This window comes from Mus musculus, chromosome 6, assembly GCF_000001635.26.
Source record: "Mus musculus strain C57BL/6J chromosome 6, GRCm38.p6 C57BL/6J".
Lineage (NCBI taxonomy): Eukaryota > Metazoa > Chordata > Mammalia > Rodentia > Muridae > Mus > Mus musculus.
Genome location: NC_000072.6, coordinates 69,323,264 through 69,348,530, shown reverse-complemented (window position 1 = coordinate 69,348,530; position 25,267 = coordinate 69,323,264). Strand labels below are relative to the sequence as shown.

Sequence of the window (25,267 nt, the reverse complement as noted above, 5' to 3'; positions counted from 1 at the left end):
GGACAGGGAGTAGTACAGTATCAGTGTAACTGTCTCTGCATTTAGTGAAACCAAGATAAATATCAGAATCAGGACCCTGCACACTAATGTCTTTTCAAAGATCCATTTGAGATTTGGCTCTTACTCTATCTGTGTCAGTTACCAAATTGAAAATAATCATCAGTAATTCTGTTTACTGAAAAAAATTGTTTTTATCAAAAAAGTGTTTATGTAAAACACACCTAATGACCAAAGGGAGTTAAAATTTGTCAATTTTCAATTCTAGTAGACTTTCATTTGTTTATTATTGATTATAATTCATAAAAATCTTTTTTTGAATGTTCTTAAATTTGAACATAGCTGGCATCATAAGCTCACTCTGGGAGCTTAATAACCCTACTTCTGGATCGGATTTGTTACTGTTTACCTATCAAGTGCTTAGGAACAGGAAAGTAGTTGATCACATATAATTGTTGAATACTAATTCAAAAAAAATTGGAAAGTAAGAGGTGTGAAATCAAAGAGAAAAAACACAGAATGAGTGAAACATTTACTGAAGGGGGAAATGAGAAAGAAGAGGAAATCAGAGAAGCTTTCACTACAGATAAAGTAAGAAAAATCTAAGGAAGACCAAAAAAAAAACAAACAAAAACAAACAAACAAACAAACAAACAAACAAAACCAAAACATATTAAGATATAAAGGATTTCTTAAGTATTAAGAGTTCCTGTGTTGGCCTTTTTTTTTTTTCATGGTAGTAACAGCAATGAAGAGGCTAAGTTGGCAAGACTGATAACTTAGAGTCATTTTAAAATTTTTCTTCATCTTTGAGGTTCATATAAGTACACTACAAAGGAATATCATATCTATCCCAATTTGTTCCCTTTCATTCTTTTTATCCTTGTAACACAACCATCTTCCCAAATTTCCTCACCTCTCTTCTTATAATGTATTTACTCTAGTTAGTTCTGTCTACATGTGGATGGATGTGTGGCCATCTTCTGGAGTATGGTAATCCTAATGAGATGCTATATCCTCTAACACTAACAGTTCTGCCTCTCCAGCAACCACTAAACTACTCAGTGTAGGTTGAGTACAGGAGATTAACATGTTGTCTGTACCATGAATTTGGATGTCATTAGCTTGCAAATAATCATTGTTACCCTGAGTTCATGATCTCAATAGTCACATCATTTCCAGAAGACAGCATTTCATAGCCCTTCTCCTATTTTCTGACTTTTACACTTCATCTTCACCTATTCTGTGACAGTTTCTGATACTTGGGGATAGAGACATAAGTTAGATGTCCCATTTCAATGAAAGCATTCAGTTTCTGGTTAGTCATGTATTTCTCCACTGACTTCTCTTTAATATAAAAAGAAGCTTTACTATCCAAAGTAAATAAGACATACACAAACCAGATAACCTGAAAAGTGGTATGTTGTATGTACATAATCTTTTCATTACCAGGGAAACTTCATGGTTCATAAAGTATTATTATATTAGTGGGAAACACATAGGTGAGAATATAATCAAGTTTTGCTGACCAATTGATATTAGAAAACCATATCCTCCATATAAAGACATTTCTCCTACTCTCAGAAATTCCAAAGTTACACATAGTTTTATCTAGGGTGGAATCTCCTCATGATTTCCCCTGTCAATATTTGCATGTATGCTAAGTCATACTTCTTTAAATCTTGCTTAGGCAGCTGCCATTTGACCTCATGGATGAAACTTCTCTGACACTGCTTACAAACATAAACTTAGAGCCAATCTCCAGATTCTCTGGCTCATAAATATTTTTACCCACTCTGCAATTCATTTATTGTATATCATATTTCTTTTTTTTTTCAATCTGTCATTTGTCTCCCCTATAAGAATCCAGAAAATAGCACCAAAGTTAGGTGAGGAATCTCATGGAGGACTAACCATTTTCATTTATATTTGAAATGATAGAGATACTAAATAGAGATTAATTTTTATTCTTCTTTTTGTGACAGTACAGTGACTGGAAGCCTGTGGAACAAAAGAGTAGAAAATACAGGATAACTCTATTCTTCCTTACTTCACTTTCGATACATAGAATTGAGTCCCAACTAAATCCATGATGGCATCTGGCTTAACTAGTTGTTCCATAGGGCCTTACATCTTCACAGATAATAGTCACTCCTCCATTCACCCATTCTTAAATATCTTAGAATGAAGATATTATGCAAGCTACTAAAATGTATATATTATTTTCAATAAAATCCATCAATATTTATCTCACAGCAACCTGTATCTTTCAGTCCTCTGTAGGGTTTCATGTTTATTAACTTACTGATAGTACATTTAGTGGTTTAGATGAGCAACAATTGTTATTTATAACACCTCCAATTGTTGCATTTTCAATGAAAACCTGATTTCAAATTGTAAGTACTTACTATTTACTATAACATGTTGCGTGGTATCAATACTCTCCCTTGATTCTGAGTAGTAGGAACACAGAGGCAGCCACATGATCATAGGATCGCATCACACTATGCCATCCTTCTAAAACTATATTGGTTATTCTTAAATATGTTATATTATGACTTTATATTAAATGACATCATAAGAAGTAGGTTCTATTTTATTTTAGCCATTGTAACTTCACTGTAAAAAACAGAAGATAGTATCTATGAATACAGACTTAATGTGCCCATAAAAAGTAATATACTTTAAACATTTTTATAGCTGTATTTAACATTTTCTCATGAATGTTTCTTCATTTCATAATGACGTAAATAGTGGTACATGTGTGAATGTGTCTAACTGTATGAACATTATTTTTCGTTATACCTATAACCACTGGAAGTAAAGAATCACTACACTCATGGATTGTCAAAAGCATCCTTTGTCTTTTTGTTTGTTTGTTTGTTTTTTTCTTAATCATAGCAGTATTTAGTACTCATCACTGTGAATGTAGTTTTCCCTCTAGACTCCAAAATAAACATTATCTAATACTGTCTTCATTTTGGTCATCCTAACAGCAGAGAGCAGTACTAGCACCAGCCTTAAAGCTACAATTACCTTACCATTAGAAAACAAAAAGTTCTCAAGCTCTTGATCCACTTGGCATGCAAGATCTCCAAGTGCCTGCCCATTTTAATGGCAATTGTCTTGGCACTGACCACACCAAGATTTATCCTGTTTAATCCCCTGAAGAAACAAGCCTGCTGCTTCCAGAAGAGGGGACCATGCCTCTCAACGAACTCTGGCTTGTGCAAACAGGCTATCCTGATTCAATATTATTAATTTCCACTGAGTACCTGTTGTTGTCACAGATCCTGGACTTGTTGGAAGAAACTGAGTTAATATGAAGGTAAGATTGGATGTTTCTGAGGCATGAAGAGATGTCTCAGAATTTAAGAACATCTGTTGCTCTTGCAGAAGACCAAGGTTAAATTCCCCATATTCACATAACACAAGCATTCAAAACTCCAGTACTAGGATATCTGATGGCCTCTTTTTACTCCCCTGGGTACCAGGCACACATGTTATTCACATACATACATGCAGACATAAAAAAAAAACCTCACAAATATGGAATAAAATAAATAAATCTAAAAAGATTAGTTATCTTCCTATCTCAATAGAGACAAAAATATTATTTCTGATTTTTTGAGATTTTGGAGAATCCTAAACAAAATTTTATACTTGAATAATGGAGGCAACCCTTTCTTTATACCCAGCAAGACTTACTGTCCAATGTGCTGGCTTACTTGAATTATATAACACCAAGGATGATCTAGTACCCTTAGTGGTAATATATAAAAGCTATCTTCACAACAATAATGGGAGATCCTTTAATTCTAAAGAAACAATTATATGACTAACAACTAACTGCTGAACACAAACAAAGAAAGATGAGATCATGTGTTACCTTGAAATAACAGTAGCCATTTATTTACAGCTGAGTGCTCAGAAAAAGTTACTTAATAATTCACTTTAATTTAAGGATTGTTACACCAACATCTCTTAATATGTGTATCTCTTCAGAGTCTCTCACTTACCTTTCTAATTCTTGATACACAATGGAATGAGTCTTTTATGAAGAGAAGAATGAGAAAGCCATTCTTAAGGAAGATCTAGAGACATATACTTGCTTCCTCATGGCTATGCTAACTTTGAAGTTATATGAACATTATTGAAATTTGCTGTAAGGTAAGGTAAAACTTTGATAAAACTTATACACAAATGTTCTTGGTGTCATCCTTTAATAATTAAAATGTAATCTATATGAAAAGTGTGCTCAAATATTTCCAGATAATTATATGACATGGACTAAACAATAACAGAGCACAGTGCATTCTGAGGATGGTAGATACTTAGATGTCTTTCAGATATGTACATCATCATGATGCACTCTGAAATCCAGCATTAGGTAGTATCCTCGACTAATTTAGTTGCTTCAATCAGTCACAGTGTTTTTACCCATTTCAATGTGAGAGTGTATTTTTCTATTCCTCCAGGTATGGCTTCAGTGCTTGATGATTGCAGAAATATTTCTGAGCACACCTCAGTTGTAGATCACACACATGGATACTGGCTTTCTGAGTGCATTGTGAACAAGATAATCTGAATAGACTGGAATAAGTGAGTAAGATATCTACTAAGCAGCTTGAAGGAAGACAGGGAGCAGATAATGCTCTCTCAGAACATTATAAACAGTCTTAGGGAGAAATATACCACAAACTACTCAATTGAACATCCCTTGTTTAGTGTATCAAATCAAGCAGGTTTTAAGAGAAATAAATGAACAATACTTTATGACAGATATGCTCCAAAAAAGAGGAAGAGAAAAAAATTCCTTCCTTGTAAGTGTAGTGTCTACAAATACGTAGACATTTTTCTGGATTGACCAGATTTGCCTTTGTTAATAGACCACATGTCTTTATAAGCTGAGAACTCCCAAGAATGCATCTTGCTATTTGCATAGTTCATCCTCAGAAACAACGCATTTCTCACAGTTGTTTTAAAGAGATGCAGGTATAGGAAGAGGAATAATCAGCCATTGACTGAAATAAAGATGAAATTCCAAGACCTGTAAGTCATGTAAAGTACTCAGGAATTGCTGGTTGTTTGTGAGCTAGAGGCTGCCTGGGGCTGAGAAAAAAGAAAAACAAACCTGGGTATGCCCCATAGTTAAAACATTCCTGGGAACAGCTTAACCTTAAAGATAAAGAGGAATGTGAAGACATATCAGGGCTATCTAAACTGAGTCAACAACTCACAGAACTCTGACACCCTGTATGTACACGTAATTTTTCTGCTGATGTTTGAATAAGACAATAGTGTGTCCTATGCTGAATTCCACACCCCTAAGCCCCTTACCCCATAAAAACCCCTAGCTTTCAAGCCTTGTGGCGGACATCCATTATCTCTCCACTGGGATGCATGTCAGTTGGGAGCTCATGTAATTACATCAAGATCATCCTTCGTGATTTTTTGGGTGCAAGCCGAACTGGGAATTGAGTGGGGGTTTCCCCACTAGGTTCTATCAAGACCAGGATCAAAAACACAATGAATTTTCATGTGCAGATTTTCAGCTTCATGCTTATCAGTGTCACAGGTAGAGATGGATAGGAGTTTGAGTTCAGAAAACAAGGTTCTTTTTCCCAGGAAAGTTTCATAAAGTAGACCTTTTTCTTTCCTCTGAATATTGAATGGTATGAAATTATTTTTGTATCTCTGTCTACTAACACCCTCTATTTCACTCTCTTTCTCTTCAGTTGTTTTTTCCATAGTCATAGGGTCCAGTGGAGAAATTGGGCTCATTCAGTCTTCAACAATCATGGCTGCATCTCCAGGGGAGAAGGTCACTATCACCTGCAGTGTCAGCTCAAGTGTAAGTTCCAGCTACTAGCACTGGTACCAGCAGAAGTCAGGAGCCTCCCCCAAACTCTGGATTTATGGCTCATTCAACCTGGCTTCTGAAGTTTCAGCTCACTTCAGTGGTAGTGGGTCTGGGACCTCTTACTCTCTCACAATCAGCAGCATGGAGGCTGAAGATGCTGCCACTTATTACTGCCAGCAGGTTACTTGTTCCCTACCCACACAGGGATACAGACAAGATCAAGAACCCTTTAACTTTCTAGGGTCTAGCTACTTCCTCTAGAGATGAAGTGTGGCCAAGGGTTTGATTGCAGTACTACACACAGGGTGCTTTATATCGCTCTCAGAAATGTCTGAGAATCTGCATTCATGAGGTGTAATGGCAACTGTCTAAACAATACCTGAACAAAGGTAACTCCAGCATATATGCAAACATTGACATGGGAAATCCTGAGGTGATTCTACCTAGATAAAGAATACCTTCCTAGTGAAGTATCAGATAATCAACCAACCCTTTCAGGAATGTCTCTATAAAAATTCCCAAGTTTTTAGAAATAAAGCTTTTAGATTCTAATGTTAATGATTTGGGCAATTACTTCTAGCTTGTAATATTAAAAAACAAACAAACAAACAAAACCACACTATTGCTGGCTAGGCACTGCCTGGCTTCTCTCCCTGTTCCCAGCTTGCTACTGGAATTGTATGTTTCTCTTTTTCCAAAGTCTGTCTCACTAAAGCTGGCTTTGCCTCTCTAGAACTCCAAATCACTTTCTCTTCCTTCCATCTGGATGGTGCCATACCTGGTCAGCACTCCCAAATGTCTGCTGCTAGCTAGGATGCACTCTCGAAAACCCACACTCTGCAGTAGTAATCTTTGCCTTTAGCCCAGTTAAACAGCAACAGAAGGAAAACAGCAGATAATCTTAGTTTAGAATCAACAGATAACACAATTGCTGGGGATGTAATCTATTGCCTAAATCACCCAACTAATCTATGTTAGAAATCTTCCAGTGCTGAATCCTCTTGGATACCAACACTGGTAACAGGCCCAGGTGTACATCCTGCTGCCTTGCTCTCACGGAATAAAAGGATGCCGCCCCCTCCTCTCTTCCCTCTTCCTCTCTCTGACCAGGAAAGCCTGCCTCCTCGCTCAGTGAATGTCTTCTCTTCTTTTTTATTTAATCAATTAGGGGAAAATTCCACTACAGTTTCTCCCAATGATTGTTGTATATTCTTAGATCTGTAAAAAGTGTCACAATAAAACCAATTACTTATGGCTACTGAATACCCACTTTTGTATCAGGAGGCAAGGTAATTCTGTGTGTAGTTTGTTAGTTGACAAAGAGGGAATTCTAATTTTCCCGTTTTAATGGCTAAAATGCTAAATACTTCCTCCCTCCCTCCCTCCCTCCCTCCCTCCCTCCCTTCCTTCCTTCCTTCCTTCCTTCCCTCCTTCTTCCCTTCCTTCCTTCCTTCCTTCCTTCCTTCCTGCCTGCCTGCCTGCCTGCCTTCCTTCCTTCTTTCCTTCCTTCTTTCTCTTTCATTTTTCTTCCTTTCTTCTTTCATTTTCCTCTCTTGTTCTTTTTGCTTTTCACTTCTTTCTTCATTTTTTAATTTTATTCTTTAATCTTTTTTTTACTGTCCAATCTTTATCCCCCTCATGGACAACCCTCCAACTGTTCCAAATACTGAGCATCCTCTCCCCATGTCTCCAAGAGGACAGCCCCAAATCCAGCCCATCAGATCTACTGGAGCCCAAGCATCTTGAGGGTTAGTTGCATCTTTTCTGGTTGAGTCTAGACTTGTGAGTCCTCTGCTGTATGAGTTGCAGGCCTCACATTAGCTTACCAGTTAAGTTAACTGATTGGTGGCTCAGTGTCTAAGAGATGATGACTGTCCAGGTTAGTTGACACTGCTAGTCTTCCTATATGTTCACCCTTCTACTCAGCTTCTTCCAGCTTTTCCTGAATTCAACCACAGGGGTCAGCAGCTTCTGTCCTTTGGTTGGGTGTAAATATCTGCATCTACACTCTCTTTCATCTGCTGGTTGGGTGTTTCAGAGGGCAGTCATGATATGCCCCTTTTTGGGAGCACTCCTTAGCCTCAGCAATAGTTTCAGGCCTTGGGGCCTCCCTTTGAACTGGATCTTAATTTGGGCCTGTCACTGGACCACCTTTTCCTCAGGCTCTTTTGGTTCCTGCAGTTCTTTCATACAGGAACAATTTTGGGTCAGAATATTTGACTATGGGATGGCAACTTTGCCTTTTTACTGGAGGTGGACTCCACAATTTCCTGCTCCCCAGTGTAGGGCATTTCATCAAAAGTCTCTCCCTTTGAATCCTGAGATTCTCTCACCTCCCAGGTTTCTGGTATATTTTTCAAGACCCCAATAACCTCCTACCTCCCAAGGTTTCTTGTTTTCATTATTTCTTCTGACCCTCAAAGCTTGAGTCTTTTTCCAACCACCAACATCACATAAAGTTCCCTTCTTCTCCCCAACTCCCTGTCTACTTTCCTTCCCAGGTCTCTCCCTTCCTCCCTGCTTGTGATTGCTTTCTTCTCCCTTCCAAGTAGAACTGAGGCATCCTCACTGTGGCCCTCAGCCTGTTGACCTTTTTGAGTTCTGTTGACTGTACCTTGGGTAATTCTGTAATTTTGGGGAGCTCATATATACTATCAGTGAGTACAAACTGTGCATGTCCTTTGGGGTTTGTGTTACCTCACTCAGGATATTTTCTAGTTCTACCTATTTCCCATCAAAACTCAGGATGCCCTTGTACTTAATAGATGAGTAGTATTCCAGTGTGTAAATTAACCACATTTTCTGTATCCATCTCGCACATGCAGGTTGTTTTTATCTTCTGGACATGACAGATAAGGTCACTGTGAACCTAGTGAAGCATAGGCCCTTGTGACAAAGTGGGGCATCTTTTGGGTATATTCCCAAGAGTTGTATTGCTGTGTCTTCAGGTAGATTTATTTCCAATTTTCTAAGGAACTTCCAGATTGACTTTCAGAGTGGTTGTACCAGTTTGCAATCTCACCAGCAGTGGAGGAGTGTTCCTGTTTCTCCACATCCTCATCAACATGTGTTGTCACCTGAGATTTTTATCTTCTAATTTCTGATTGGTATAAGGTGGAATCTCAGGGTCATTTTGATTTGTATTTCTCTGATCCCTAAGGACTTAGAACATTTTATTTAGGTGCTTCTCGGGCATTTGAGATTCCTCTGTTTTAAATTCTGTGTCTAGTTCTATATCCCATTTTTTGGTTGTGTGGTTTGATTTTTTGGTGGATAGCTTCTTGAGTTATTTATATATTTTGGATATTAGCTCTCTGTCATACATGGGATTAGTGAACAGTTTTTTTCCCAAATCTTTAGATTGCCAATTTTTCTTATTGACTACATCCTTTGCCTTACAGAAGGTTTCCAGTTGCAATAGGTCCCATTTATCAATTACTGATCTTAGAGTGTCAGCCATTTGTGTTCTATTTAGGAAATTTCCCACTGTCCCAGTGAGTTCAAGGCACTTTCCCACTTTCTATTCTATTACATCCAGTATATCTGGTTTTATGATGAGGTCCTTGATCCACTTGGACATGAGCTTTGTTCAAGGTAACAAATAGGGGTCCATTTTCATTTTTCCATGTACAGAAAACCACTAAATTGAAACACCCTCTGGGCCAAATTCTCTTGGCCCCTTTGCAAGGTGGCTCTGCTTCTCCCTCGTGCATGCTATTACCCTTCCATAGTGGCCTCCTTGTCTTGTCCTTTCCTCTTCCTACTCTTTCTTTTGGTACAAAACCCAGGAACCTTAATCTGTAAATATATCCCTACTCCCCAGGTCTTGGCTGCTGGAATTTTTTATTTCCCAATAAAAACTAACTTGGGGGCAGGTTCCCAGAAGCTATGTGCAGAACCACTCCTTCAATTAGATTTGTGGACTCAATTAGCAGCAGAGTATAAGCACGTAGATATTTTTTTCTTCTCCGAAATTATCTGAGATGCTCCTCAATTCCCATACCATCCAAACGCACAGCCTCTCTGATTATAGCTCTGTATAGTTGTCCTCTGTATCCCTGAGAAACCACATCCTCCTTCCCACTTGAAACATCCCTGGACACTAAGAATCATATAATTGCTGATGCCTGCAGAAATTGTTCCTGGACACTAAGAATCATAATTGCTGATGCCTGAAGAAATTGTTCACAGAGTAGAGTGACTATATCTATATCTATCTATCTATCTATCTATCTATCTATCTATCTATATATATATATATATATATATTTAATATCTAAAAATTTTAGAATACTGGTGTGTCTGAGAATATCAATGCTCAAAAATTGAAGATATTTCTAAATGGTTAGTGTGAAGGCAAAACTTCTCTAAATGGTGCCCAACTTAAAGCAGTTATAACCGAAGCTTACATATCCTTATGACCTGAATAAATGTCCTTGTTAGGATCATTGAGACTCTTCAAAGTTGAGAATATTAAAAGGCATACAAAGACAAATAATCAATAAATCTAATGAAGTTCACATACAATATCTCCAGCTTGATTTCAAAGTACCATGATAAACAATTAAAAACCATCAAGGTTTCCTTTGTTTTATTTTATTTCTGTTTAGGAAGATTCTGTGCACCTTCTAGTATATTACAACACTCCCATATTTATGACCATAAAGATATTGGCTGTGAATCCATGTGAATTTGAACTTCAGATCTTTCAAATCTCTTGTCACTACTGTGGGAAGCATCTGAGGACTTGTTCTTTCTCCACACTAAGTAACACCTTATACTTTGGTTTTCCATTCATCAAACAAAGATCACAATCTAGGCACTGGACCACTGATATTAAAGTTAGGCAAACCTTCTTAGAGTTGATGAAATTTTCCTCTGAGTAATCCAGTCATTTTACATATTTCAGTGGATTAAAATTTTGAATGTAATGGAAGCTTAACCAGAAGTCCAAGAGTTAGATCATAGATGGATCATAGTGTTATTTGCTCAAAGACAAGGAAGAGTGCTGGACAATGTTCTTCCAGAGGACTGTGAAAAGTGGCAGATTTAGAGTGCTGAGAGACTCACCAAGTTCTATCGTGTCTTATATTTCATAATAACTGTAGAATATTCTGAGAATGCAGCTTCACGAATGCAGTGAAAGTAGAGGTAGAACTGAGGCAGTAAATCATTCCATCCATTAAACAGATGTGCTGCAAGATGAGTAGAACATTTTAGGTAGTAAGACAGGAGATGGTCTTCTATGCTGAGTTCCTCATGTGTCAGGTAGGTGTAGCACAAACAGATACTGTAGTCCACCAGTAGTATTTCTGACCTGGGACCTGGGTAGCAACGAATTTATTTCTGCTTTATGTAGAGAAACAAATCCAGCCAACATAATCACCATTTGTGTAATTATGCCACACTTTAAATAAACTATAAAATAAATTAGCATTTTGATTGAAAATGTCCATTGGCATGAGTTTATTGCTTAATCAAAATATGGTTTTATTGATTCACTACAAAAATATATTAGTATTAATAGATATTATTAGTGCTAATTGTAATATTTTATGTCTATTGCATATAAATACATCTTTGATATATGGCTGAATGAATGGAATAATCTCTGACCACATACTTCATAATCACCCTTCTCATTAATTTTTCAGATCAATCAATTGCTTGACCTATCCACCTACCTCTTCTTTCTGATATCTCACTTGTGTCCATAATCACCTTTAGGCCATAAGTTGGTTTCAGTCTCACTCTGAACAATTTCTATTTCTGATAGAGTGCTTCTCTGCACATTTAAAACTTTACCCATTCAACCTTTCATGGAAACTCACACTAAGTTAAACACTACTATAATTATAATGTCTCATGTATAGCTTCTACTATTACATGTTTACATTCTTTACATGGTGTTTTACTGCACAGCTTGTATCCTTCTGTCTTAAACATAGACTAATATATGTGTCCCCTTAATATTTAAAAAAGATATGATGCCCATAGTATATGCAATTTGGGGATCCATTGTAAATTTAAAATCATGAATATTTATTTCTGGGAGAATACTCATACACATTAAATACAATAGCTTGTGTTAAAAGTGAAAAGTCAGTTGCTATAATCTGAAGCCCCACAGAAACAGTTGACATAGGGATATTCCCACATTAATCCAGGAAGGGTGTTCATATGTAAAGAGCAGAAAAAAAAACATGCCATTGTCTGGCTTGATGGAAGCAATTCTTGAGTAGCAGAGCTGTAGTAAATAAGTAAAGTGAGATTGCTTACCTGAAAAGATGGGTTAATTATGTGAGCTTCTGTCTTTATTTACAAACCACACCTTCCAGTATTATTAGGTTAGTCTTTTTGGAATCACTGTGAAAAAGAAGGTACAAGGTGAGTTTTGGTGCTCATTACAAAGACTCCCATACCCAAAGCTCAGGAATCATTGAAGAAAATGAAGTGATAAAATGATAAGAGTCAGAATATTAGGGAATTTTCTTTGAGGTTGTGTATTCTAGAAACATTAAATCTATCCCTGTAAAGTATTGACAACATGACTAATCAAATTTGAGGTACACTAGAAGGACACCAATGAATGTGACAAACAAAATGTGCGAAAGCCCATGAGTCCTCACATCTACAAAAGATACTATGGGAAAGGAAAAGCTGTCAGCAGAAGAGGTGCTCCTCTGTAGGGAAGTACACACCAAGAAATTGTGCAGGTTGAAAAGATCAGTCAAGAAAACCTTCATATGACTGATGTTATATGGAATCTATGGGAGATATTTACGAATGCATCCAAATGTGTGTGTGTGTGTGTGTTTGTGTGTGTGTGTGTGTAAATACATAATTTCATAGAAAACAATTAATTGGAGACAAGACCATGAATTCGAAAGAGAACAGGGACGATTTTGGGGGGTGCTTGGTATAAGTAAATGTAAAAAAAATGTTGAATCTAAAATTCAGGCTTACAAACAAACACAGGGAAACAAAACAAAAACAAAAACAAAAAAACGAAGAAGCTGGCCACGATAACATTTACACCTAACTTTGAAAGGACAATGGAATCAGTTAACTATTGCCTAGAACAGTATGATATCTAAAAGATTCAGCCGGGCATGGTGGCACATGCCTTTAATCCCAGCATTTGGGAGGCAGAGGCAGACAGATTTCTGAGTTCGAGGCCAGCCTTGTCTATAAAGTGAGTTCCAGGATAGCCAGGGCTACACAGAGAAACCCTATCTCGAAAAACCAACCAAACAAACAAACAAACAAAAATCCCAAAACAAAAGAATAACATCAAATGAAAACTCTATATAAAACATGATAGAATTCAAAATGAGGTAGACCTCATAGATTAGTTCTGTTGTTTCTTGTTTAAGTAGAAGCAAATTATGTACAAATAAATTTGTACTGCATCTCACTTGGAGACATAATAGAACCACAGATCTTTAATGAGGTACTGATATAATGTCAGCTGAGATGTGCCTACACTTTGCTGAGTTGCATGTACTCAAATCACAACTCAGTGACATGAAGACTTCTTCACAAAAGGTTACACCCTGTGCTGGAGTCAGACTCACACAGATCACGTACAAACATGAGTTTACTCACTCAACTACAGGGGTTGTTGCTGCTGTGGCTTACATGTAAAGAAGACAACACTGGAAATTTATTCAATTGGGTGCAATTAATGCTGCTCAGTTTCAGTAAAAAAAATTGTCGTGTTAGAAATATAATCATGTGAGTATTTTCTTCAATTTTCCAATCTCAGATGACAGATGTCACATCCAGATGACTCAGTCTCCAGCCTCCTCTTTCTGCATCTCTGGGAGAAAGTGTCACCATCACATGTCAAGCAAGTGAGAATATTGACAATTATTTATCATGGTATCAGCAAAAACCAAGGAAATCTCCTCAGCCCCTGATCAATTATACAACCAACTTTGCAGATGGGGTTCCATCAGGGTCTAGTGGCAGTGGATCAGGCACACAGTTTTCTCTCAAGATCAACAGCCTGCAACCAGAAGATGTTGCAAGTCATTACTGTCAACATCATTATAGTACTCCTCCCACAGTGGTACAAGCAATGACATAAACCACACAGGGAAACAGAATTGAGAGTACAGGCTACCCCAACTGCTCCTTATGATGTCTCTAGCCGCTCACCTGCTGAGAGTGTTTTTCTGTGTCAGGGCTTAAAGATCAGTACAATATTTTTATAAAGGAGTCAGAGAAAGTTTTATTTGTACTAATTCCCTGTTTTCCACCCAGGCTCAGTATCAAAACAAGGGAATGGTTTACATTACATATTAAAAAGAAGGAAAAACAACTAAAAATTCTTGCTCATGTCAAGCAGAATATTGGTAATAGCAGGGATTCATTTAGAATATAGCATGGTTGTCAACACACACACACACACACACACACACACACACACACCCCTCTTAAGTTACTTTGTGTAAGAAAAAAATTGTCAAAGATTAATAGACTGAGGAAGAAATATGGGGAAATAGTTTAATGATTATGAACATTTGCTTCTCTTCCAGGAGATCTGGAATTGAGTATGAACACTCAACTGATGTCCAGATTTTGATAACTCCAATTCAAGTATTATTTATGCTACTCTTCCTGCATTTGAGTGAGGGAAATCCTGCCAGTGTTGAGGCACTTAAACAATCTGCAAGGAGCAAGGAGGCTAGGGTGAAAACTCATTTAAATTGGGTCCTTCAACATGTATATCTGATTTAGGTAGTTTAATTTTACTCATTTTATTCCCAAAAAATTTAAACATAGTACAGTTTTAGAAAAAAGTTTAATGTAGCAATACTATCCCTGGTACACAAAGAAGTGTAAATACATAGAAATTCAACCCAGGGTATCTGTACTATCTTACGAGGTGTCAGAAGGGCCTGGCATGTTTGTGCTCCTACAGATAATATGAATGTAATTTGTGCTATTAGCCAATGGGGTGTTTAAGCTTGTGGGAGCTTCTAACTTTAGAGATAATGTGAGGGTCACACATAACAACTATTCTATTTTTTCTTTTTTTTACTCCTTAGGAGATCCATTTTATCCCATTCAGTTTCTTCCTCTATGACTGACTTCTGTGTTTCTATGGATCATTCCTTTGTTTTCAAATATTCAATGGCTTCTTTTCTATTGCTGTGAGAAGGCATCATAGCCAAGCAACTTATATAAAAAAGCAACAAAACAAAACAAAACAAAACGAAAACAAACAAAAAACAAGCAAAATAACTTAATTGGGGAGCTCTCATTTCCAGAGTGTGATTCCAGACATACCATGGTGGGAATCATGGTAGTAGGCAGACAGGAATGAACCTTATATGGAAGTTAATAACTTAAATCTTCTACTAAGAGGAGACACAGTCAGAGAGATAAATCGGAGTGACAGAGATGAGTTGGATATATTTACTTATGATACATAATATACAAAATACAAATAATAACAAACATTCTTTGGCTTTTTGAGTAAATCTTATTGGTTCCAAGAGACTACATTAAAGATTGAATTTTCTATTCATGGCAGGAAGCATCAAATTTTAAGTCTTGATTCCAGAGATCTTTTGAAATGGCATGTTGTTAGGCAGTTGTTTCAGGACGATAAAGGGGGTGAGAGAGAACCTGCATCCTGCCAGAGCGCTGAGGCTCTGTGCAGGCCGACAAGGGGGACTGTGGCTTGCTTTCTATGCCACCAGGATGAGATTCTGGCTGCAGGAAGCCATGGAACTGCAGTCTGTAGGGGTGGAGAGGGAGCAGTCTGGTGTCCCTGGGCCTCATGGAGGACAGGGATGACAGGCTCTCACTCTTGGGTACTACAGGACTTTGCTGGGCACCACAGAAGAACTGAGAAAAAGTGAGGTCCCCTGGGGCAGCTCAGTCAGCCCAAGGGCCAAAGGGAGAAGGGGGACAAAGGGCAGTGAGTTGTCCTGGTAGGGTGGCTGGAAATGCTGGGAGGCCTTCTCAAGGGAGGTTAGATGAAATTCTTTAGTGGAAGGCCTATTTCATCATTCAAGAATGGCTGGTCTTGATGAGCAGAGATGGTCCATGGTTTTAGAGCATTATTGTAGAAAGGCAGATTAATTATGAGATGGATCCCCTCATGGGATAGTCTCTGGATGGTACACCCTTTCATCTTAGCTCCAAACTTTATCTCTGTAACTCCTTCTGTGGGTATTTTGTTCCCTTTTCTAAGAAGGAATGAACTATCCACATGTTGGTCTTCCTTCTTCTTGCTTTATATGCCCTAGTACAGGGGACCACCAGGGCCAAAAAGTGGGAGTGGGTGGGTTGGGGAGCAGGGGGTGGGGTGCTATAGGGGATAGCATCTGAAATATAAATGAAGAAAATAGCTAATAAAAATTTAAAAAAAAGAAAGGCAGAGAGAGTTTTTATGTCTGATGACTCTTTGACGCATGCCCACTCAGGACAGTGCAGGCCTTCGAAGTGGCAGAGCTTCTGGGACAGGCTCCCATGGGGTATACATCTGCACCCAAAAGGTGGCACTGATCCTCATCCCCCCTGTTTACCTTTCCTGCCAGAGGAAAGCTTGCCTCCAGGGTGTGACCTGCCATCAAGACACAGGTGAGATCATCATTTTCTCTCTGGTGACTCTCTAAGGCAGGTCCAGTCAGGAAAGCATAGGCCTCACAAGCATCAGAGTACCTGGGACATGGTCCTACAGGCCTACATCTGTAGCCAGGAGGTGGGACTGTTCCAAAATCCTCTGTGTACTGGTCTCGACAAGAGAGAGCTGGTCTACCAGGAGCACTGACACAGGTTTACAGACTTACAGGAGGAACAAGAACCTGGCACAGACAGCAATAACAGTTAACACCAGAGAATACCAGATGGTGAAAGGCAAATGCAGGAATCTTAAAACAAAAAACAAAAACAAAAGCAAAAACAAAAACAAACAAACAAACAAACAAACAAACAAAAGACAACATGGCATCATCAGAACCCAGTACTCCCACCGAAGCATGTCCTGGATATTGCAACACACTGGAAAAACAAAATTCTGATTTAAATCATATCTCATGATGCTGATAGAGGATTTTAAGAAGGAGATAAATAACTCCCTTAAAGAAATACAGGAAGCCTTTAAAGGGGAAACACAAAAATCCCTCAAAAATTACAGGAGAACACAGGTAAACAGTTGAAGGAATTGAACAAAACCATCCATGATTTAAAAATGGAGGGAAGTAGAAACAATAACGTTATCACAACTCTGGAAATAGAAATCCTAGGAAAGAAATCAGGAGAGACAGAGGTAAGCATCACCAACAGAATAGAAGAGATGGAAGAGAGATCCTGCATGCAGAATATTCAAAGAAAACATTGAGACAACAATCAAAAAATTGTAAAATAGAGAAAGATCGTAACTCAAAACATCCAGGCAATCCAGGACACAATGTGAGAAACAAGCTTGAGTAGCCATTCCTATATTGAAAAAATAGACTTCCAACCAAAAGTTATCATAAAAGAGGAGGGACACTTCATACTCATCAGAGGTAAAATCTACTCAGATGAACTCTCAATTCTAAAGAATTATGACCCAAAATGCAAGGGCATCCACATTCATTAAAGAAATTTTGGTAAAGCTTAAAGCACACATTGCACAACACACAACAGTAGTGGGAGACTTCAACTCCACACTCTCATCAATGGACAGATCCTAGAAACAGAAACTAAACAGGGATAGAGTGAAACTAGCAGAAGTTATGAACCAAATGGATTTAACAGATATCAATAAATCATTTTATCCTAAAACAAAAGGATATACCTTATTGTCAGCATCTCATGGTACCTTCTCAAATTTTGACCATATAATAGGTCACCAAACAGGCCTCAACAGATACAAAAATATTGATATTATCACATACATGCTATCAGATCATCACAGACTAAGGCTGGTCTTCAATAACAACATAAATAATAGAAAGCTAACATACATATGGAATCTGAACAACACTCTACTCAATGATAACTTGGTCTAGGAAAAAATAAAGAAATTAATGATATTTTAGAGATAACAAAAGGAGCTAGATAAAGTACCCAAGGAACTAAAGGGATCTCTATCCCTATAGAAGGAACAACAATATGAACTAACCAGTACCCTCCCCCAGAGCTGTGTCTCTAATTACATATGTAGCAGAGGATGGCCTAGTCAGCCATCAATGCGAGGAGAGGCCCTTGGTATTGCCAAGATCATAAGTCCCAGTACAGTGGAATGCCAGCGCCAGGAAGCTAGAGTGTGTGGGTTGGGGAACAGAGGGGGGAGTGTATAGGGGGGTTTTGGGATAGCATCTGAAATGTAATGAAGAAAATATCTTTAAAAAAAATGCCTTAAAAAGCCTGTACTCAAAAAACTGGAAAATCTGAATGAAATGGACAATTTTCTAGACAGATATCAGGTATCAAAGTTAAATCAGGATCAGATCAATAATATAAACAGTCCCATATCCCCTAAAGAAATATCAGCTATCATTAATAGTCTACCAACCAAAAAAAAAAAAAAAGCCCAATTGAGACAGATTAAGTGCGGAGTTATACCAGACATTCAAGGAAGACTAATTCCTATTCTCCTCAAACTATTCCACAAAATAGAAACCGAAGGTACTGTACCCAATGCATTCTATGAAGCCACAATTAGTCTGATACATAAAACACACAAAGACCCAATAAAAAAAAGAGAATTTCGGACCAATTTCCCTTATGAATATCAATGCAAAATTATTCAATAAAATTGTCACAAACCAAATCCAAGAAGACATCAAAATGATCATCCATTATGATCAAGTAGTCTGCATCCCAGGGATGCAAGGATGGTTTAATATAAAGAAATCCATCAATGTAATCCATTATATGAATAAAGTCAAAGACAGAAACCCCATGATCATCTCCTTAATGCTGAAAAAGCATTTGCCAAAATCCATCATCTATTTATGGTAAAAGCCTTGCAAAGAACAGGAATTCAAGGCCCATACATGTACATAATAAAAGCAATATATGGCAAACCAGTACCCAACGTCAAGCTTAATGCAGAGACTCTTGAAGCAATCCCACTAAAACCAGGGACTAGACTACCCACTTTCTCCCCACCTATTCAATATAGTACTTGAAGTCCTAGCCAGAGCAATTAGAAAACAAAAGGAGGTGAAAGGGATACAAATTGGAAAGGAAGAAGTCAAAATATCACTATTTGCAGATGATATAATAGTATATGTAAGTGACCCAAAAATTCCACCAGAGAACTCATGAACCTGATAAACAGCTTCAGTGAAGTAGCTGGATATACAATTATCTCGAAGAAATCAGTCGCCTTTATCTACACAAAGGATAAACAGGCCCAGAAAGAAATTAGGGAAACAACACCCTTTAAAATAGTCACAAAAAATATAAAATTCTTTGATGTGACTCTAAATAAGCAAGTTGAAAGTTCTGTATGATAAGAACTTCAAGTCTCTGAAGAAAGAAATCAAAGAAGATCTCAGAGGGTAGAAAGATCTCCCATGCTCATGGATTGACAAGATTAATATAGTAAAAATTGTCATCTTGCCGAAAGCAATGTACAGATACAATGCAATCCCCATCAAAATTCCAATTCAATTCTTGACAGAGTTAGAAAGGGCAATTTGCAAATTCATCTGGAATAATAAAAGAAAAAAAAAGCCTATGATAGCAAAACTTTTCTCAACAATAAAAGAACCTCTTGTGGAATCACCCTCTTGACTTCAATCTATATTACAGAGCAATTGTGGTTAAAAACTGCATGGTACTGGTCCACTGACAGACAGGTAGATCAATGGAATAGAATTGAAGACCCAGAAATGAACCCACACACCTATTGTCACTTGATCTTTGACAAGGGAGCTAAAACCATCCAGTGGAAAAAAAGACAGCATTTTCAACAATTGGTGCTGACACAACTGGCAGTTAGCATGTAGAAGAATGTGAATTGATCCATTCTTCTATCCTTGTACAAAGCTCAAATGTTTGTGGATCAATGAACACCACATAAAACCAGAGACACTAAAACTTACAGAGGAGAAAGTGGGGAAAAGCCTCGAAGTTATGGGCACAAGGGAAAATTTCCTGAACAGGACAACAATGGCTTGTGCTGTAAGATCGAGAATCAACAAATGGGACCTCATAGAATTGCAAAGCTTCTGAAAGGAAAAGATACTCTCAATAAGGCAAAAAGGCAACTAACAGATTGGGAAAGGATTTTTACCAATCCTTAATATGATAGAGGGCTAATATCAAATATATACAAAGATATATACAAAGAACTCAGGACTCCAGAAAATGAAATAATACAATTAAAAATGGGGTACAGAGCTAAACAAAGGATTCTCCGTTGAGGAATACTTAGTTGAGAAGCACCTAAAAATGTTCAAAATCCTTAATTGTGAACTGCAAATTAAAACAACTCAGAGATTCCAGCTCATAAGAGTCGGAATGCCTAAAATAAAAAATACAAGTGACAGCAGATTCTTGTGAGGATGTGAAGAAAGAAGAACACTCCTCCACTACTGTTTTTGTTACAATCTGTGGGAAGCCACATGTGCTGTTGCAGAGTGGCACTGACTACTGCTGGCCACCACGCATAAGATTGGACAAACAACCAATGTGTACATATGCAGTAAAGTTTTTTGCAAAGACACTGCCTGGCCCAGGCATGATAATGAGGTTTTGTAAGGTACTGAGAGTATAACCAATCAGATGTGAGACATGCAAATGAGGTATGATAATGAAGTTCTGTAAGGTACTGAGAGTATAACCAATCAGATGTGAGACATGCAAATGAGGTATGATAATGAGGTTCTGTAAGGTACTGAGAGAGAGTAGCCAATCAGATGAGGAACATGCAAATGAGGCTTAGTGCATAACCAATCTGGGTGTGAGACACGCCTCTCCTAGGCCTATAAAAGCAGCACCAGTTCTGGGCTCGGGGTCTTTTCGCCTCTACAATCAAGCTCTCCCAATAAACGTGTGCAGAAGGATCCTGTTGCAGCGTCGTTCTTCCTGGCCAGTCGAGCTCGCGCAAGAACAATCTGTTTCATTGACTCTGGAAATCAGTTTGGCAGTTCCTCAGAAAATTGGACATAGTACTACCAGAAGATCCAGCAATACTAGTACCAAGCATATATCCAAAATATGCTCCGACATGTAATAATGACACCTGCTTCTCTATGTTCATATAAGCCTTTTTTATAATAGTCCCCATGACATAGCCTGTGGGAGTCGGTTGCCTTGATGCCAGGTGTAGGTCATGAATGTTTCTGACTAACAAGAACAGAAGATTTGTTTCTAGGGTGGCTTTTCAGCCCAGTCATATATACTATTTAGATTTACAAAATAAACAGCTAGGACTTATCTGTTTAGTCTTTCTTGCCAGTGGCTAACTTCAGCTTAGGAATTTTTGCCTTGTATAGGAGCCAGGTAATGATGTATGTGCTCTAATATGTTGTATAAAAGTGGGCGGAAGAAGTTTATCAGTGGGGCCACGTGCTGAGTGATCGTCACTCTTCGGTCCCTGGCAAGGTCTGAGACTGGGGCCTCCCGCAGCCCTAACCGGGCTCTCCCCGAGCGAGGAGATGAGTTCCCAGAGAGCAGGGCTCTACGAGTGGGCAGACTGGGCAGGAGAAGCCCTGAGTCTGGGCAGATGCCTCCCTCGCCAGAGCTTGGAACAGACTCACAGCCAGCAGAGCGAGTTTTAACCATTTATATTTTTTAACATGAACCACAGAACAATAATCATTCAAACAACAAAACAAAAACAAACACGAATTAACAGATTTATGGACAATTTGTTTTGGTGCACCAAAACCAGACAATAGACAGACAGGAAATAGAATTTGGTGTCTCAAAGGGACACAGATATCCTATCCAGAGCTAAGAATATCTCCATGGGAGCCAGAGAGGAAGTAGGACGTCTCCCATTTTCCTTCTGTTCCCAGGAGAGCTCTGAAATAGCTTATTTTCATTTTTTCTCTTTTTTTTTTTTGCTAAAAGATCCCAAACAGGGGATAACTGCTTTTCTAAAATTTATTTTCTCTCTCTCTCATGTTCAGACTCTACTTCCTTATCTCCTTCTCCTGGGAATACTGCCAGAGAATGGAGAGGAGGCACAGTGGCCCTGAGAGCTATCTTTAAGCCTTTAATGAAGGCTGCCTCTTTAGTCAAAGTCCTCGAGAGGAGGGTAAATTGACTTAATTTATATTATCCTTTGTATCTTTATATTTTATATTATCCTTTGTATCTTTATATTTTATATTATCCTTTATATCTTTATATTATATATTATCCTTTGTATCTTTATATTTTATATTATCTTTTGTTTTTCTCTTTTCTCCTTTTCTAAACTCACCCCATGCATTCTTTCCCTACATTATCTTTTCTTCGGGCTCAAGGTCCATGGAAAGGCCTTTATTCTTCGGTGCACCTTGTTTCATTTCAACTCTTACTCTCTCTCCCGCTCTGCCTCTGATAGACTGTCTTGAACTTCCTCCAGGATCTTCTGCCCTGCTTCAACCATTTGCTTACAATCCTCGTCTGTTAAGCACGATCTTACCAGTTTAAACAACGGCATGGTCCCTGCTTTAAGTTTGCCGTTCTGCTGTTCCCTAACTAGATCTCCTTTCAGTTTGTCTCATGAGGTGACAGTTAATGACCCTGAGCAAGCATACCATGGTGCCACATGGTCTATCTCCCTGACAAATCCCTCTATAGTCTTAGTGGCGATTTTCAGGCCACACTGCTTCAAGACCAACCGTAAGGCCTTTACTACAGAGTGGGAGATTCCCATACTGGTCGCTGTCCAGGACTGAGAACCAGTCAGCAATACTGGTCGCTGTCCAGGCCTGACCGTGACTGAGAACCAGTCAGCAGTTCCAGCAGTGGAAGCAAAACGAAACCGAAAGGGAAGGGATAGTAGCCATGAAAATAATCAAAAGGGCATCTAACTCTGGAGAAATTTCAAGACTGTACGTACCTTGCAGAGCTGTAAAGTGCCCCATAGTTCTGAGCCCGCCCCATAAAACGGGGGGTCTCCTATCAATGCCTGGTGATGATAAATTCCCTGGTTTTGGCACCACTTCTTGCCCGAGATAGTATCTCGCTGGCAAGAATTCACTCCTTCAACCTGATCCTTCTACAGCAAAGCTTTTATTGCTTCTTCAGGAGGGAAGACCCCGAACCCAGAAACTGGTGCTGCTTATATAGCCCTCAGCGTGACGTTTCAGCACCTGATGTGGCGTGACAGCACCTGATTCGTTGCTCGCCCATCACCCCATTACTATGCCCCGAGATGGGCAGTGACTAGGCGTGAGTGCACTCTCCCACCTGCATACAAGGCTTGTTTACTAGTTAGGCACAGCGGAGGCCAGCACCATCTTATAATGGCGATTGCTCGCGGCACGGCTCTCCACAAACAGGGACAATTTTGGGGGTAGTTGGCATAAGTAAATGTAAAAAAAAATGTTCAATCTAAAATTCAAGCTCACAAACGAACACAGGGAAAAAACAAAAACAAAAACAAAAAATGAAGAAGCTGGCCACGATAACATTGACACCTAACTTTGAAAGGACAATGGAATCAGTTAAGCATTGCTTAGAACAGTATGATATCTAAAAGATCCAGCAGGGCATGGTGGCACATGCCTTTAATCCCAGCACTTGGGAGGCCACCAAACCAAGAAAAACATCAAATGAAGTCTATATAAGACATGATAGAATTCAAGATAAGGTAGACCTCATAGATTAGTTCTGTTGTTTCTTGTTTAAGTAGGAGCAAATTCTGTACAAATAAATCTGTACTGCATCTCACCTGGAGACATAAGAGAAGCACAGGTCTTTAATGAGGTACTGATATAATGTCAGCTGAGCTGTGCCTACACTTTGCTGAGTTGCATGTACTCAAATCACAACTCACTGAAAAGAGAACTTCTTCACAAAAGGTCACACCCTGTGCTGGAGTCAGACTCACACAGATCACATATGAACATGAGTTTACCCACTCAACTCCAGGGGTTGCTGCTGCTGTGGCTTACAGGTAAGGAGGACAACACTGGAAATTTATTCAACTGGGTGTAATTAGTACTGCTCAGTCTCAGTAAAAAAATTGTCTTGTGAGAGATATAACCATGGGGATTTTCTTTAATTTTCTAATCTTAGATGCCAGATGTGACATCCAGATGACTCAGTGTCCAGCCACCCCTTTCTGCATCTCTGGAAGAAAGTGTCACCATCACATGTCAAGCAAGTGAGAATATTGACAATTATTTATCATGGTCTCAGCAAAAACCAAGGAAATCTCCTCAGCCCCTGATCAATTATACGACCAGCTTGGCAGATGGGGTTCCATCAAGGTCTAGTGGCAGTGGATCAGGCACACAGTTTTCTCTCAAGATCAACAACTTGCAAACAGAAGATGTTGCAAGTTACTACTGTCAACATCATTATTGGACTCCTCCCACAGTGGCACAAACAATGACATAAACCACACAGGGAAGCAGAATTGAGAACACAGGCTGTCCCAACTGCTCCTTGTGATGTCTCCAGCTGCTCAGCTGCTGAGAGTTTTTCTCTTTGCCAGGGCTTAAAGATCAATATAATACTTTTATATAGGAGTCAGAGAAACTTTTATATATACTAATTCCCTGTTTTTCCACCCAGGCTTAGTATCAAAACAAGGGAATGGTTTACATTCCTCATTAAAAATAAGGAAAAAAAAAACAACTAAAAATACTTGCTTATGTCAAGCAGAATATTGGTAATAGCAGGGATTCATTTAACATTTAGCATGGTTGTCAACACACACACATACACACCCCTCTTAAGTTACTTTGTGTAAGAAAAAAAATGTCAAAGATTAATAGACTGAGGAAGAAATATGGGGAAATAGTTTAATGATTATGAACATTTGCTTCTCTTCCAGGAGATCTGGAATTGAGTATGAACACTCAACTGATGTCCAGATTTTGATAACTCCAATTCAAGTATTATTTATGCCACTCTTCCTGCATTTGAGTGAGGGAAATCCTGCCAGTGTTGAGGCACTTAAACAATCTGCAAGGAGCAAGGAGGCTAGGGTGAAAACTCATTTAAATTGGGTCCGTCAACGTGTATATCTGATTTAGGTAGTTTAATTTCACTCATTTTATTCCCAAAAAATTTAAACATAGTATAGTTTTAGAAAAAAGTTTAATGTAGCAATACTATCCCTGGTACACAAAGAAGTGTAAATACATAGAAAATCAACCCAGGGTATCTGTACTATCTTACGAGGTGTCAGAAGGGCCTGGCATGTTTGTGCTCCTACAGATAATATGAATGTAATTTGTGCTATTAGCCAATGGGGTGTTTAAGCTTGTGGGAGCTTCTAAC

At 38.5% G+C, this 25,267-nt stretch overlaps 1 non-coding gene, 3 pseudogenes and 1 further gene across 1 annotated transcript; 4 read left to right on the top strand and 1 right to left on the bottom strand.

Moving 5' to 3' along the window:
- Igk (immunoglobulin kappa chain complex) overlaps positions 1-25,267 on the bottom strand; it is a 3,171,119-nt gene that overhangs the window by 1,378,224 nt on the left and 1,767,628 nt on the right.
- On the top strand, positions 5,527-6,059 carry Igkv4-65 (immunoglobulin kappa chain variable 4-65; annotated as a pseudogene). Its single transcript is given in 2 exon segments — positions 5,527-5,575; positions 5,751-6,059. Coding segments are annotated over 2 exon segments (358 nt in total).
- On the top strand, positions 13,455-13,927 carry Igkv12-66 (immunoglobulin kappa chain variable 12-66; annotated as a pseudogene). The gene is given in 2 exon segments: positions 13,455-13,504; positions 13,629-13,927. Coding segments are annotated over 2 exon segments (349 nt in total).
- Rprl1 (ribonuclease P RNA-like 1) lies at positions 21,357-21,594 on the top strand. Its single transcript, NR_004434.3, has one exon.
- On the top strand, positions 23,885-24,354 carry Igkv12-67 (immunoglobulin kappa chain variable 12-67; annotated as a pseudogene). The gene is given in 2 exon segments: positions 23,885-23,933; positions 24,056-24,354. Coding segments are annotated over 2 exon segments (348 nt in total).